The 17,527-nt window shown below is 42.7% G+C and overlaps 1 protein-coding gene across 1 annotated transcript in view; it reads right to left on the bottom strand.

The window, feature by feature from the left end:
* LOC121574503 overlaps positions 1 to 17,527 on the bottom strand; it is a 337,032-nt gene that overhangs the window by 129,023 nt on the left and 190,482 nt on the right. Inside the window, exon 9 of the mRNA XM_041887112.2 lies at positions 11,568 to 11,641. Coding sequence (XP_041743046.1) covers positions 11,568 to 11,641 — 74 coding nt within the window. The remainder of the gene's footprint in view (positions 1 to 11,567; positions 11,642 to 17,527) is intronic.

Raw genomic sequence — 17,527 nt, 5'->3', positions numbered from 1 at the left:
AGTGGTGTAAAGTACTTACGTAAAAAATACTTTAAAGTACTACTTAAGTGCTAAGGGTGCCATTTGAGACATGGGTCCTGGTAAAAAAGTAGTGTGCTATAGGGAATAGGGTGGCATTTTGGACGCATCCAGTCTCCATTCTGCTGTCCTGTCTTCCCAGCTACTCTGTCTGGTGTATAAACAGACGACTAACTGATGCTGTTTTTAACACTGTGAATCACAGAGAGATGAGATATCAGACCCTATGGTTAAACAAAGACGAACCAGTTATCTTTGTAAAATGGGTAGTTTGAATCCTGGATGCTAATTGGCTGAAACAGCATTCTAGTGGTATGTATAGTATATCAGCCATATACAGATTAAAACAAAGACAATACAGTTATCTCCAGATTATGAAGAGGATATAATTGACGATACAGTTATCTCCAGATTATGAAGAGGATATCATTGACGATACAGTTATCTCCAGATTATGAAGAGGATATAATTGACGATACAGTTATCTCCAGATTATGAAGAGGATATCATTGACGATACAGTTATCTCCAGATTATGAAGAGGATATAATTGACGATACAGTTATCTCCAGATTATGAAGAGGATATAATTGTCATCCATGGTAACACATGGAGTTTGAGCATAACAGTGACGATTGGCTAAGATCACAGAAATAGAATTTGTTCCTATGGGGACACTCAAAATGGCCGCCAGTCCACTCATTATGACATGATTGACCTCAATGGGGACATCCGTTCTACTTGTTCTAATCCCATGGCTAAAAAAGTCATGGTCAACCTGTGTTAGACAATCGTATCAGATGAAGCCACAGACAGACATGGACCTCTCACCAGCAAGCCTTGGGCTCCGTCACAATCACCAGTAACACAGTTTCTTCCTAGAATTAGCCACAGATGGCCTTCAACGGAACAAGTGACACTAAAAGAACATTAGCCCGTTACCTCCACCGTTAACACCTCAAGCCATTCAAGATCACGTCCTACTGACTTCTTCAAGTCTTACAGCCCTACTAACCAGACATGGGTTCAAACAGTCTTACAGCCCTCCTAATCAGACCTGGGTTCAAACAGTCTTACAGCCCTCCTAACCAGACATGGGTTCAAACAGTCTTACAGCCCTCCTAACCAGACCTGGGTTCAAACAGTCTTACAGCCCTCCTAACCAGACCTGGGTTCAAACAGTCTTACAGCCCTCCTAACCAGACCTGGGTTCAAACAGTCTTACAGCCCTCCTAACCAGACCTGTGTTCAAACAGTCTTACAGCCCTCCTAACCAGACCTGGGTTCAAATACTATTAGAAATCGTTCAAATACTTTGAGCGTTTGCTCTAGCCTGCCTGGAGTGGCAGATGGACAGGTTTTAGCAGTTTTGGGACTTTTTTTATTGGTCCAGTAAGCCAGGCAAACTCAATCAAGAACAGATGAAGTATTTTAAATGATTCCATGTAGTATTTGAAAGCAGGTCTGCTCCACCTTCCTCTAGCCTCTGTCCTCCTGTCTCTCTCCCCCTCCCTTAGACTGTCTCCATTAGGACAATAGGGATTACATAACCTGTTTTCTGAGAAGAGCAGGGTGAGGTTTGGAGGAAGACATAAATGATAGCAGTGTTCCTGTCCACTGTTCGCCCTGAGCCCTTATCCGCCCCCCACATCCTCCCCCCTCCACCACCTCACATCCTCCCCCCTCCAGGCAGACATTTGCAGGTGCTTTGCAGCCAGCATCTTTTATCAGCCTTATATAGCTAGTTGTCTCTGTATATATTCACCATTACTATGTCATCACATTTCCCATCCACTTCCAGCTCTGTTCTAAACCGAGTGGTTGGTTTAGTTTGATGGTACTGAACACATGATACCCTCCAGGTTTAAAGCGATGGCTCCTCCTCCAGTTACTAGGTTTAAAGCGATGGCTCCTCCTCCTGTTACTAGGTTTAAAGCGATGGCTCGTCCTCCAGTTACTAGGTTTAAAGCGATGGCTCCTCCTCCTGTTACTAGGTTTAAAGCGATGGCTCGTCCTCCAGTTACTAGGTTTAAAGCGATGGCTCCTCCTCCTGTTACTAGGTTTAAAGCGATGGCTCCTCCTCCAGTTACTAGGTTTAAAGCGATGGCTCCTCCTCCTGTTACTAGGTTTAAAGCGATGGCTCGTCCTCCTGTTACTAGGTTTAAAGCGATGGCTCGTCCTCCTGTTACTAGGTTTAAAGCGATGGCTCCTCCTCCTGTTACTAGGTTTAAAGCGATGGCTCCTCCTCCTGTTACTAGGTTTAAAGCGATGGCTCCTCCTCCTGTTACTAGGTTTAAAGCGATGGCTCCTCCTCCTGTTACTAGGTTTAAAGCGATGGCTCCTCCTCCTGTTACAGTGAGAGGAAGTCGTAAAGCAGCAGACACCTTCCTATAACCATTACCATACTTTCAGAAACACCTGGCAACTGAGTGGCTTACTAATTGTGTGCTTAGAGAATGAGTAACTCAGTGTGATGGAGGACACATCTAGTTGAAATTAGAGCAACAATAGTAATCCCTTACAATATACGTTCAGTTGATTAAGCAAGATATTGTCTAACATCCTGGTCTGAGTAAATGTGAAAGGTATTTAGGTAATCAAAATGGAACTGTGCCATCCACATGGGCTCTGTCCTGTCCTGGGAAATAATGACTATTGATTTCTACAATGTGTGTCATTTCCTGAAAGCTATATCTGGATCACATGACAGCAGACTGTCCCAAATGGCACCCTATTCTCTATATAATGCACTACTGGGTCATGGTGAAAAGTAGTGCACTATGTAAGGATCAGGGTGCCATTTGGGACACAGATATATCATGATGTGAATGTTACCGACAGAGATGGGAGAGTGACCCTAAAAGACCCATGGGTCATGGACATTACCGTGGCGATAGACTCTGTTCTACTGTATTACAACACATTAACATTACCATGGTGATAGACTCTGTTCTACTGTATTACAACACATTAACATTACCATGGTGATAGACTCTGTTCTACTGTATTACAACACATTAACATTACCATGGTGATAGACTCTGTTCTACTGTATTACAACACATTAACATTACCATGGTGATAGACTGTTCTACTGTATTACAACACATTAACATTACCATGGTGATAGACTCTGTTCTACTGTATTACAACACATTAACATTACCATGGTGATAGACTCTGTTCTACTGTATTACAACACATTAACATTACCATGGTGATAGACTCTGTTCTACTGTATTACAACACATTAACATTACCATGGTGATAGACTGTTCTACTGTATTACAACACATTAACATTACCATGGTGATAGACTCTGTTCTACTGTATTACAACACATTAACATTACCATGGTGATAGACTCTGTTCTACTGTATTACAACACATTAACATTACCATGGTGATAGACTCTGTTCTACTGTATTACAACACATTAACATTACCATGGTGATAGACTCTGTTCTACTGTATTACAACACATTAACATTACCATGGCGATAGACTCTGTTCTACTGGATTACAACACATTAACATTACCATGGTGATAGACTATGTTCTACTGTATTACAATACATTAACATTACCATGGCGATAGACTCTGTTCTACTGTATTACAACACATTAACATTACCATGGTGATGGACTCTGTTCTACTGTATTACAACACATTAACATTACCATGGCGATAGACTCTGTTCTACTGTATTACAACACATTAACATTACCATGGCGATAGACTCTGTTCTACTGTATTACAACACATTAACATTACCATGGTGATATACTCTGTTCTACTGTATTACAACACATTAATATTACCATGGTGATATACTCTGTTCTACTGTATTACAACACATTAACATTACCATGGTGATAGACTCTGTTCTACTGTATTACAACACATTAACATTACCATGGCGATAGACTCTGTTCTACTGTATTACAACACATTAACATTACCATGGCGATAGACTCTGTTCTACTGTATTACAACACATTAACATTACCGTGGTGATAGACTGTTCTACTGTATTACAACACATTAACATTACCATGGCGATAGACTCTGTTCTACTGTATTACAACACATTAACATTACCATGGCGATAGACTATGTTCTACTGTATTACAACACATTAACATTACCATGGTGATAGACTCTGTTCTACTGTATTACAACACATTAACATTACCATGGCGATAGACTCTGTTCTACTGTATTACAACACATTAACATTACCATGGTGATAGACTCTGTTCTACTGTATTACAGCGCATTAACATTACCATGGTGATAGACTATTATCTACTGTATTACAACGCATTAATATTACCATGGTGATAGACTCTGTTCTACTGTATTACAACACATTAACATTACCATGGCGATAGACTGTTCTACTGTACTACAACACATTAACATTACCATGGTGATAGACTCTGTTCTACTGTATTACAACACATTAACATTACCATGGTGATAGACTCTGTTCTACTGTATTACACTACATTAACATTACCATGGTGATATACTCTGTTCTACTGTATTACAACACATTAACATTACCATGGTGATAGACTCTGTTCTACTGTATTACAACACATTAACATTACCATGGTGATAGACTCTGTTCTACTGTATTACAACACATTAACATTACCATGGTGATAGACTCTGTTCTACTGTATTACAATACATTAACATTACCATGGTGATAGACTCTGTTCTACTGTATTACAACACATTAACATTACCATGGTGATAGACTCTGTTCTACTGTATTACAACACATTAACATTACCATGGTGATAGACTCTGTTCTACTGTATTACAACACATTAACATTACCATGGTGATAGACTCTGTTCTACTGTATTACAACACATTAACATTACCATGGTGATAGACTCTGTTCTACTGTATTACAACACATTAACATTACCATGGCGATAGACTCTGTTCTACTGTATTACAACACATTAACATTACCATGGCGATAGACTCTGTTCTACTGTATTACAACACATTAACATTACCATGGTGATAGACTCTGTTCTACTGTATTACAACACATTAACATTACCATGGCGATAGACTCTGTTCTACTGTATTACAACACATTAACATGACCATGGCGATAGACTCTGTTCTACTGTATTACAACACATTAATATTACCATGGTGATATACTCTGTTCTACTGTATTACAACACATTAACATTACCAATTTGATAGACTCTGTTCTACTGTATTACAACACATTACCATTACCATGGTGATAGACTCTGTTCTACTGTATTACAACACATTAACATTACCATGGCGATAGACTCTGTTCTACTGTATTACAACACATTAACATTACCATGGTGATAGACTCTGTTCTACTGTATTACAACACATTAACATTACCATGGTGATAGACTCTGTTCTACTGTATTACAACACATTAACATTACCATGGTGATAGACTCTGTTCTACTGTATTACAACACATTAACATTACCATGGTGATAGACTCTGTTCTACTGTATTACAACACATTAACATTACCATGGTGATAGACTCTGTTCTACTGTATTACAACACATTAACATTACCATGGTGATAGACTCTGTTCTACTGTATTACAACACATTAACATTACCATGGTGATAGACTCTGTTCTACTGTATTACAACACATTAACATTACCATGGTGATAGACTCTGTTCTACTGTATTACAACACATTAATATTACCATGGTGATATACTCTGTTCTACTGTATTACAACACATTAACATTACCATGGTGATAGACTCTGTTCTACTGTATTACAACACATTAACATTACCATGGCGATATACTCTGTTCTACTGTATTACAACACATTAACATTACCATGGTGATAGACTCTGTTCTACTGTATTACAACACATTAACATTACCATGGTGATAGACTCTGTTCTACTGTATTACAACACATTAACATTACCATGGTGATAGACTCTGTTCTACTGTATTACAACACATTAACATTACCATGGTGATAGACTCTGTTCTACTGTATTACAACACATTAACATTACCATGGTGATAGACTCTGTTCTACTGTATTACAACACATTAACATTACCATGGTGATAGACTCTGTTCTACTGTATTACAACACATTAACATTACCATGGCGATAGACTGTTCTACTGTATTACAACACATTAACATTACCATGGCGATAGACTGTTCTACTGTATTACAACACATTAACATTACCATGGTGATAGACTCTGTTCTACTGTATTATAACACATTAACATTACCATGGCGATAGACTGTTCTACTGTATTACAACACATTAACATTACCATGGCGATAGACTCTGTTCTACTGTATTACAAAACATTAACATTACCATGGCGATTGACTCTGTTCTACTGTATTACAACACATTAACATTACCATGGTGATAGACTCTGTTCTACTGTATTACAACACATTAACATTACCATGGTGGTATACTCTGTTCTACTGTATTACAACACATTAACATTACCATGGTGATAGACTCTGTTCTACTGTATTACAACACATTAACATTACCACACTCAGGTTGTACAACTAATGTACAACACATTTAACTTTACGGCCGTGGTATATGTGTGATATAACAGAGTTTGTCTGCACAAACATTTTGACACTATAATTTACCTTGTCTCCACAACACTTGTGTAGCACTTGTTGTTGTATCACAACCGTTGTGCAAAATGAATTGAACAACTAGAGGTGTGAACGGGGTCATAGACATCGATGTGCCAGTGAGATGGAAAGACCCATGGAGTGTTTGTGTCTCGGACCTGTGGAGTCAGTGAGGGACTAACTGACACTCTGCCACTCATTCACTCTCCCTGCATCCCAAATAGCACCCTAAAGCTCACAGGGCCCTGGTCAAAAGTAGAGCACTATATAGGGAATAGAGAGCCATTTAGGATGCAAACGCATATCTGACACCCAGAGGTTAGGGATCTGACTGCAACAAACACAGCAGTTACCAACCTCGCTCCCTCCCTCCTAACCTGCTGCAGGAGAGAGAGAGAGACAGAGAGAGACAGAGAGAGACAGAGAGAGAGAGAGAGAAACCTCTGCAGTCAGTCAGCTAGCTCCGCTGACCTCTTTAGGGCTTCTCTCTCTCTCTGTCTCTCTCTCTCTCTGTCTCTCTCTCTCTGTCTCTATCTGTCTCTGTCTCTCTCTCTCTCTCTCTCTCTCTCTCTCTCTCTCTCTCTCTCTGTCTCTCTCTCTCTCTGTCTCTCTCTCTCTGTCTCTATCTGTCTCTGTCTCTCTCTCTCTCTCTCTCTCTCTCTCTCTGTCTCTCTCTCTCTCTCTCTCTGGATGCAGTATCACGTATCCTTACCACCCTTACAACACTGTTAATAACTAAATGAACACATGACAACCTTTACCTTTCATGTAATGTGAACATATGTGAAGCTGATGACATACTTTCATTGTATTTTCGACTACATATTAACGACAAACAGAACTCTTGTTAAAGATGAACACAGAGTGCTACATCAGTTTCATTAGGTGCAATGACTAATAGCTAACTCAGGGTTTCCCAAACTTGGTCCTCAGGACCCCCAAGGGGTGCACGTTTTTTCCCTAACACTACACAGCTGACTCAAATGATCAAAGCTGGATGATTAGGTGATTATTTGAATCAGCTGTGTAGTGCTAGGGTAAAAAGAAAATCTGCACCCCTTGGGGTCCCGAGGACCAGGTTTGGGAAACCCTGAACTAACAACTCATACCTGTTCACTGCACCAGGCATCAAGCCCTGATCTGTCTGGATTCCAAACGTGCCATATCGTAAGATGCGTAAGATAACAGTAAGGTTACGGTAGGAAAAACACTTCGCGGTACACTTCTGTCGAGCCGGGGGAATAATGCGCAACGCTACTGATGCACCCGGTTTACCATTCCTGTTGAGATGCAGCGGAACAGATGATCCTCTGAGCTCGAGCTTGCAGCAGTTCTGTCTTGAATGACATTGAGCGTTTACCCAGGAGCTTCCTCCCTCTCTCCCTCTGCCTCACTAGCTCGGACTGTCCTCCCTCTCTCTCTCTCTCTCTCCCTCTCCCTCTCCCTCTCTCTCTCTCTCTCTCTCTCTCTCTCTCTCTCTCTCTCTCTCTCTCTCTCTCTCTCTCTCTCTCTGCCTCTCTCTCTGCCTCTCTCTCCCTCTCCCTCTCTCTCTCTCTCTCTCTCTCTCTCTCTCTCTCTCTCTCTCTCTCTCTCTCTCTCTCTCTCTCTCTCTCTCTCTCTCTCTCTCTCTCTCTCTCTCTCTCTCTGTTCTACCCGTCTCTCTCAAACCACGCTGTTGAATAATGCAACCCTAACGTGGCCCACTCGTAAAGGTTTCTCTCCCATTCTAGGGCAATCAGGGACTGATCGCAGAGAGAGGCCACAAAATGCGCTCAGCGCGGCAGCTCGTGTTACCGCTCGGTTCTCTATTCAGCTGTGCAACCATCTGACCTGCTTTTGTACCCCCCGTCCCAACAGCACCGGAGCGGAACGCGGCCCCGGGGCGGGATGTTTGAAGGCACAATAACAAACACAGTACACAGACTCTCTAGAACAATGACGTTGTGCAACAATAGGCTAACTAACTGGTCATCTGATGAGGCACTGGCATTATGCAGTTTCTCTGGACCTCAGCAAGTTCGTAGAAGTTCGTAGTTCGGCCCCCACTTCCCTTCCCAATGGGCCTACCAATAAACATGTATCCAAATCACATCAAATCAAATGTATTTATAAAGCCCTTTTTTTTTTTTTACATCAACAGAGTGCTTAAACAGAAACCCAGCCTAAAACCCCAAACAGCAAGCAATGCAGATGTAGAAGCGTTAGCTAAAGCAAAGCTATAGGCTACACGCCTTGGCGCCACAGAAAGCCTATCATCGATTCGATATGCAGCCCGATAGACATGTCGCAATTTCAGCACTACGTAGAAAACAGCAAGGTGAGGCAGTAGTATACCTACCTACATACATACACCTTGCTGTTTTCTACATAGAGGGCTATAGAAGGTTGCAGGATGCTACTGCGTCACCTTGCTGTTTTCTACATAGAGGGCTATAGAAGGTTGCAGGATGCTACTGCGTCACCTTGCTGTTTTCTACATAGAGGGCTATAGAAGGTTGCAGAATGCTACTTGCGTCACCTTGCTGTTTTCTACATAGAGGGCTATAGAAGGTTGCAGAATGCTACTGCGTCACCTTGCTGTTTTCTACATAGAGGGCTATAGAAGGTTGCAGAATGCTACTGCGTCACCTTGCTGTTTTCTACATAGAGGGCTATAGAAGGTTGCAGAATGCTACTGCGTCACCTTGCTGTTTTCACCACAGCCTGTATAGGTCTAGGTTGCGGGCCCAACTGTTTTCCTTATTGACAACCCAGACTGTCTTTCCTGAGACATTGTGCATTATACAGTGGGGGAAAAAAGTATTTAGTCAGCCACCAATTGTGCAAGTTCTCCCACTTAAAAAGATGAGAGAGGCCTGTAATTTTCATCATAGGTACACGTCAACTATGACAGACAAAATGAGAAAAAAATATCCAGAAAATCACATTGTAGGATTTTTAATGAATTTATTTGCAAATTATGGTGGAAAATAAGTATTTGGTCACCTACAAACAATGAAGATTTCTGGCTCTCACAGACCTGTAACTTCTTCTTTAAGAGGCTCCTCTGTCCTCCACTCGTTACCTGTATTAATGGCACCTGTTTGAACTAGTTATCAGTATAAAAGACACCTGTCCACAACCTCAAACAGTCACACTCCAAACTCCACTATGGCCAAGACCAAAGAGCTGTCAAAGGACACCAGAAACAAAATTGTAGACCTGCACCAGGCTGGGAAGACTGAATCTGCAATAGGTAAGCAGCTTGGTTTGAAGAAATCAACTGTGGGAGCAATTATTAGGAAATGGAAGACATACAAGACCACTGATAATCTCCCTCGATCTGGGGCTCCACGCAAGATCTCACCCGTGGGGTCAAAATGATCACAAGAACGGTGAGCAAAATTCCCAGAACCACACGGGGGTACCTAGTGAATGACCTGCAGAGAGCTGGGACCAAAGTAACAAAGCCTACCAACAGTAACACACTACACCGCCAGGGACTCAAATCCTGCAGTGCCAGACGTGTCCCCCTGCTTAAGCCAGTACATGTCCAGGCCCGTCTGAAGTTTGCTAGAGTGCATTTGGATGATCCAGAAGAGGATTGGGAGAATGTCATATGGTCAGATGAAACCAAAATAGAACTTTTTGGTAAAAACTCAACTCGTCGTGTTTGGAGGACAAAGAATGCTGAGTTGCATCCAAAGAACACCATACCTACTGTGAAGCATGGGGGTGGAAACATCATGCTTTGGGGCTGTTTTTCTTAAAAGGGACCAGGACGACTGATCCGTGTAAAGGAAAGAATGAATGGGGCCATGTATCGTGAGATTTTGAGTGAAAACCTCCTTCCATCAGCAAGGGCATTGAAGATGAAACGTGGCTGGGTCTTTCAGCATGACAATGATCCCAAACACACCGCCCGGGCAACGAAGGAGTGGCTTCGTAAGAAGCATTTCAAGGTCCTGGAGTAGCCAGTCTCCAGATCTCAACCCCATAGAAAATCTTTGGAGGGAGTTGAAAGTCCGTGTTGCCCAGCGACAGCCCCAAAACATCACTGCTCTAGTGGAGATCTGCATGGAGGAATGGGCCAAAATACCAGCAACAGTGTGTGAAAACCTTGTGAAGACTTACAGAAAACGTTTGACCTGTGTCATTGCCAACAAAGGGTATATAACAAAGTATTGAGAAACTTTTGTTATTGACCAAATACTTATTTTCCACCATAATTTGCAAATAAATTCATTAAAAATCCTACAATGTGATTTTCTGTATTTTTTTTCCTCAATTTGTCTGTCATAGTTGACGTGTACCTATAATGAAAATTACAGGCCTCTCTCATCTTTTTAAGTGGGAGAACTTGCACAATTGGTGGCTGACTAAATACTTTTTTCCCCCCACTGTATCCCCTTTCCCCAGATAGATAGATAGATTGTGATGAGGTGGTGTTGAAGGAGTCAGGCGCAGGAGGGTAAATCACAGAATAACAGGCTTTAATCCGCAAAAATATAGGGTTATGCAGAAATGCGTCAAACACACTCCAGGGCACAAAACAGGAACACTGGAAAATACAAGGCATACGGGAAAATACTCCCGTAGAACTAAATACAAGAGCTTCACTAACCTTCACAATAAACAATCACCCACAAGGACAAGGGGGCAGAGGGAACACTTATACACTGAAATTAGGGGATTAGAACCAGATGTGTGTGATAACGAGACAAGGCAATTGTGATGATGATTGGGGCGGCAGTGGTTAGTACTCTGTTGACGACGAACGCCGAAGCCTGCCCAAACAAGGAGGGGAGGCAGCCTTGGCCGAAGTCGTGACATAGATACAGTAGATAGATAGGAAGGATTGGTAGATGGATAGATATTGAGGGGACTCACCATAGCAGTGTTGGCTGGTTTAGAAATGATTCTGTTTCCGGCAGTCATGGTCGCTTGAGGAGTCTGTCCTTTACCTAGAGAAAGAACACCATCACACTGGTGAGATCGTCATCTTTATTAACGTCATCACCATCATCAGTAGGCAGGGCGACAGGTAGCCTATTAGTTAGAGCTTTGGGCCAGTAACCAAAAGGTCACTGGTTCGAATACCCGAGTCGACATGGTGAAAAATCTGTTGATTTGACCTTGAGCAAGACTCAAGGCACCTAATCTCCAAGGGTGCCAAACTACTACTAATACTCCAACCATTTACTGTAGCAGGAATACTCCAACCATTTACTGTAGCAGGAATACTCCAACCATTTACTGTAGCAGGAATACTCCAACCATTTACTGTAGCAGGAATACTCCAACCATTTACTATAGCAGGAATACTCCAACAATTTACTATAGCAGGAATACTCCAACAATTTACTGTAGCAGGAATACTCCAACCATTTACTATAGCAGGAATACTCCAACAATTTACTATAGCAGGAATACTCCAACCATTTACTGTAGCAGGAATACTCCAACCATTTACTATAGCAGGAATACTCCAACCATTTACATAGCAGGAATACTCCAACCATTTACTGTAGCAGGAATACTCCAACCATTTACTATAGCAGGAATACTCCAACCATTTACTAAAGCAGGAATACTCCAACCATTTACTATAGCAGGAATACTCCAACCATTTACTATAGCAGGAATACTCCAACCATTTACTGTAGCAGGAATACTCCAACCATTTACTATAGCAGGAATACTCCAACCATTTACTATATAATAATATGCCATTTAGCAGACGCTTTTATCCAAAGCGATTTACAGACATGTGCGCATACGTTTTTACATATGGGTGGTCCCGGGGATCGAACCCACTACCCTGGCGTTACAAGCGCCGTGCTCTACCAATTGAGCTACAGAGGACCACTACTATAGCAGAATACTCCAACCATTTACTGTAGCAGGAATACGAGCATTGTATTAACGTTGTATATTGGCCCTGTTGACCAGTCATCCCCCTGGCCCTGTTGACCAGTCATCCCCCTGGCCCTGTTGACCAGTCATCCCCCTGGCCCTGTTGACCAGTCATCCCCCTGGCCCAGTTGACCAGTCATCCCCCTGGCCCTGTTGACCAGTCATCCCCCTGGCCCAGTTGACCAGTCATCCCCCTGGCCCAGTTGACCAGTCATCCCCCTGGCCCTGTTGACCAGTCATCCCCCTGGCCCAGTTGACCAGTCATCCCCCTGGCCCAGTTGACCAGTCATCCCCCTGGCCCTGTTGACCAGTCATCCCCCTGGCCCAGTTGACCAGTCATCCCCCTGGCCCAGTTGACCAGTCATCCCCTGGCCCAGTTGACCAGTCATCTCCCTGGCCCAGTTGACCAGTCATCCCCCTGGCCCAGTTGACCAGTCATCCCCCTGGCCCAGTTGACCAGTCATCCCCCTGGCCCAGTTGACCAGTCATCCCCCTGGCCCAGTTGACCAGTCATCCCCCTGGCCCAGTTGACCAGTCATCCCCCTGGCCCAGTTGACCAGTCATCCCCCTGGCCCAGTTGACCAGTCATCCCCCTGGCCCAGTTGACCAGTCATCTCCCTGGCATATATTCAGGCCAACTTAATGACTGTGTGTGGGTTGTTTTAGGAAAAAGTAGTGGTTTAGGGAACTGACTTTAGGGTCCAGTCAGTTAGAATACAGTACTTCCCTGGCCTGAATATATGTCCTGCAGTCATTCTAACATTGTAGGTCATACCAATGGTTGATCCTTGACTGTACGCTTAGTGTTACACTATGTACATCCTGTACACAGATCCAGGTACTGCCCCTGGGCATAGGTCTCTGTGTGTTCCACTGGGCACAGGAGTCAGTTCAACATCTAGTTTTGATTTACATTTGGTTGATTGTCAACTAATGTGAATTCAACGTGAAATCAACAAATCACCATGCCATTGGATTTAGGTTAAAAGTTAGGTGAAAAATAGACTACATTCCCTGACGTTGATGACTTAAAAAAAAAAATTCAAATCAGTTTTCCACGCTGATGTGTGTGTGACGTTAGTTACAGTGTGTGATGTTATTTATAGTGTGTTACAGTGTGTGACGTTAGTTACAGTGTGTGATGTTATTTATAGTGTGTTACAGTGTGTGACGTTAGTTACAGTGTGTGATGCTAGTTACAGTGTGTTGACCAGGGCCCATACGGTATGTGTCCAATATGGCTCTGGTCAAAAGTAGTGCACTATATAGGGAATAGGGTGCTATTTGGGATTCACACTGTTTTTGTGATGTTACTTAGTTGTGCTGGATAAAGTAGGGATGCATTGAGCACAACAAGTAAATATAAGTAGTTTAGTGGTAGAGTAGTGGTGGAGTAGAGTAGTGATAGAGTAGTGGTAGTGTAGTGGTAGAGTAATGGTAGAGTAGAGTAGTGGTAGAGTAGAGTAGTGGTAGTGTAGTGGTAGAGTAGAGTAGTGGTAGAGTAGAGTAGTGGTAGAGTAGTGGTAGAGTAGAGTAGAGTAGTGGTAGAGTAGAGTAGTGGTAGTGTAGTGGTAGAGTAGAGTAGAGTAGTGGTAGAGTAGTGGTAGAGTAGAGTAGTGGTAGAGTAGAGTAGAGTAGAGATGTGGTAGAGTAGAGTAGTGGTAGAGTAGTGGTAGAGTAGTTATAGAGTAGAGTAGTGGTAGAGTAGAGTAGAGTAGAGATGTGGTAGAGTAGAGTAGTGGTAGAGTAGTGGTAGAGTAGTGGTAGAGTAGTGGTAGAGTAGTTATAGAGTAGAGTAGTGGTAGAGTAGAGTAGAGTAGAGATGTGGTAGAGTAGAGATGTGGTAGAGTAGTGGTAGAGTAGTGGTAGTGGTAGAGTAGAGATGTGGTAGAGTAGAGTAGTGGTAGAGTAGTGGTAGAGTAGTGGTAGTGGTAGAGTAGAGTAGTGGTAGAGTAGAGATGTGGTAGAGTAGAGTAGTGGTAGAGTAGTGGTAGTGGTAGAGTAGAGTAGTGGTAGAGTAGTGGTAGAGCAGTGGTAGAGTAGAGTAGAGTAGAGTAGAGTAGTGGTAGAGTAGAGTAGTGGTAGAGTAGAGTAGTGGTAGTGTAGTGTAGTGGTAGAGTAGAGTAGTGGTAGAGTAGTGGTAGAGTAGAGTAGTGGTAGAGTAGTGGTAGTGTAGTGGTAGAGTAGTGTAGTGGTTGAGTAGAGTAGTGGTAGTGTAGTGGTAGAGTAGTGGTAGAGTAGTGGTAGAGTAGAGTAGTGGTAGAGTAGAGTAGTGGTAGTGTAGTGGTAGAGTAGAGTAGTGGTAGGGTAGTGTAGTGGTAGAGTAGTGGTAGTGTAGTGGTAGAGTAGTGGTAGAGTAGAGTAGTGGTAGAGTAGAGTAGTGGTAGGGTAGTGTAGTGGTAGAGTAGAGTAGTGGTAGAGTAGTGGTAGAGTAGAGTAATGGTAGAGTAGAGTAGTGGTAGTGTAGTGGTAGAGTAGAGTAGTGGTAGAGTAGAGATGTGGTAGAGTAGAGTAGTGGTAGAGTAGTGGTAGAGTAGTGGTAGAGTAGAGTAGTGGTAGGGTAGTGTAGTGGTAGGGTAGAGTAGTGGTATGGTAGTGGTAGGGTAGTGTAGTGGTAGGGTAGTGTAGTGGTAGAGTAGAGTAGTGGTTGAGTAGTGATAGTGGTAGTGTAGTGGTATTGGTAGAGTAGAGTAGTGGTAGAGTAGTGGTAGAGTAGAGTAGTGGTAGAGTAGTGGTAGAGTGTAGTAGTGGTAAGGTAGTGGTAGAGTATTGGTAGTGTAGTGATAGAGTAGTATAGTGGTAACATAGTGGGAGAGTAGTGGTAGAGTAGTGGTAGAGTAGTGCAGTGGTAGAGTAGAGTAGTGGTAGAGTAGAGTAGAGTAGTGGTAGAGTAGAGTAGAGTATAGTAGTGGTAATGTAGTGGTAGAGTATTGGTAGTGTAGTGGTAGAGTAGTGTAGTGGTAACGTAGTGGTAGAGTAGTGTAGTGGTAAATACTGGTAAATAGATGTAGAGTAGTGGTAGAGTAGTAGTAGAGTAGTGTAGTGGTAGAGTAGTGTAGTGATAGAGTAGACGTAGTGTAGTGGTAGAGTAGTGTAGTGGTAGTGTAGTGGTAGAGTAGTGTAGTGGTAACGTAGTGGGAGAGTAGTGGTAGAGTAGAGTAGTGTAGTGGTAGAGTAGTGTAGTGGTAGAGTAGTGTAGTGGTAGTGTAGTGGTAGAGTAGTGTAGTGGTAACGTAGTGCGAGAGTAGTGATAGAGTAGTCGTAGTGTAGTGGTAGAGTAGTGTAGTGGTAGTGTAGTGGTAGAGTAGTGTAGTGGTAACGTAGTGGGAGAGTAGTGGTAGGGTAGTGTAGTGGTAGAGTAGTGTAGTGGTAGAGTAGTGTAGTGGTAGAGTAGTGTAGTGCTAGAGTAGTGGTAGAGTAGAGGTAGAGTAGAGAAGTGGTAGAGTAGTGGTAGGGTAGTGTAGTGGTAACGTAGTGGTAGGGTAGTGGTAGGGTAGTGTGGTGGTAGAGTAGTGGTAGGGTAGTGTAGTGGTAGGGTAGTGTAGTGGTAGAGTAGTGGTAGAGTAGAGTAGACTAGTGGTAGAGTAGTGGTAGGGTAGAGTAGTGGTAGAGTAGAGTAGTGGTAGAGTAGAGTACAGTAGACTAGTGGTAGAGTAGAGTAGTGGTAGAGTAGAGTAGTGGTAGAGTAGAGTAGTGGTAGAGTAGAGAACAGTAGAGTAGTGGTAGAGTAGAGTAGTGGTAGAGTAGAGTAGTGGTAGTGTAGTGGTAGAGTAGAGTAGTGGTAGAGTAGTGGTAGTTTAGAGTAGTGGTAGGGTAGTGTAGTGGTAGGGTAGTGTAGTGGTTGAGTAGAGTAGTGGTTGAGTAGTGATATTGGTAGTGTAGTGGTAGGGTAGTGGTAGAGTAGTGGTAGAGTAGAGTAGTGGTAGAGTAGAGTAGTGGTAGAGTAGAGTAGTGGTAGAGTAGAGTAGTGGTAGAGTAGTGGTAGAGTAGTGGTAAGGTAGTGGTAGAGTATTCGTAGTGTAGTGATAGAGTAGTATAGTGGTAAGATAGTGGGAGAGTAGTGGTAGAGTAGTGGTAGAGTAGTGCAGTGGTAAATATTGGTAGAGTAGTGTAGTGCTAGAGTAGTGATAGAGTAGTTGTAGTGTAGTGGTAGAGTAGTGTAGTGGTAGTGTAGTGATGTGGTAGAGTAGTGCAGTGGTAGTGTAGTGGTAGTGGTAGAGTAGAGTAGTGGTAGAGTAGAGTAGTGGTAGAGTAGTGGTAGTGGTAATGGTAGAGTAGTGTAGTGGTAGAGTAGAGTAGTGGTAGAGTAGAGTAGAGTATAGTAGTGGTAGAGTAGAGTAGTGGTAGAGTAGTGGTAGAGTAGTGCAGTGGTAGAGTAGAGTAGTGGTAGAGTAGAGTATAGTAGTGGTAGAGTAGAGTAGAGTATAGTAGTGGTAATGTAGTGGTAGAGTATTGGTAGTGTAGTGGTAGAGTAGTGTAGTGGTAATGTAGTGGTAGAGTAGTGTAGTGGTAAATACTGGTAAATAGATGTAGAGTAGTGGTAGAGTAGTAGTAGAGTAGTGTAGTGGTAGAGTAGTGTAGTGATAGAGTAGTCGTAGTGTAGTGATAGAGTAGTGTAGTGGTCGTGTAGTGGTAGAGTAGTGTAGTGGTAACGTAGTGGGAGAGTAGTGGTAGAGTAGAGTAGTGTAGTGGTAGAGTAGTGTAGTGGTAGAGTAGTGTAGTGCTAGAGTAGTGGTAGAGTAGAGGTAGAGTAGAGAAGTGGTAGAGTAGTGGTAGGGTAGTGGTAGGGTAGTGTAGTGGTAACGTAGTGGTAGGGTAGTGTAGTGGTAGGGTAGTGTAGTGGTAGGGTAGTGTAGTGGTAGGGTAGAGTAGTGGTAGTGTAGTGTAGTGGTAGGGTAGTGTAGTGGTAGAGTAGAGTAGTGGTAGAGTAGAGT

This window comes from Coregonus clupeaformis, chromosome 9, assembly GCF_020615455.1.
Source record: "Coregonus clupeaformis isolate EN_2021a chromosome 9, ASM2061545v1, whole genome shotgun sequence".
NCBI classification, from domain to species: Eukaryota; Metazoa; Chordata; class Actinopteri; order Salmoniformes; family Salmonidae; genus Coregonus; species Coregonus clupeaformis.
This window is presented reverse-complemented; position numbering and strand designations above follow the sequence as displayed.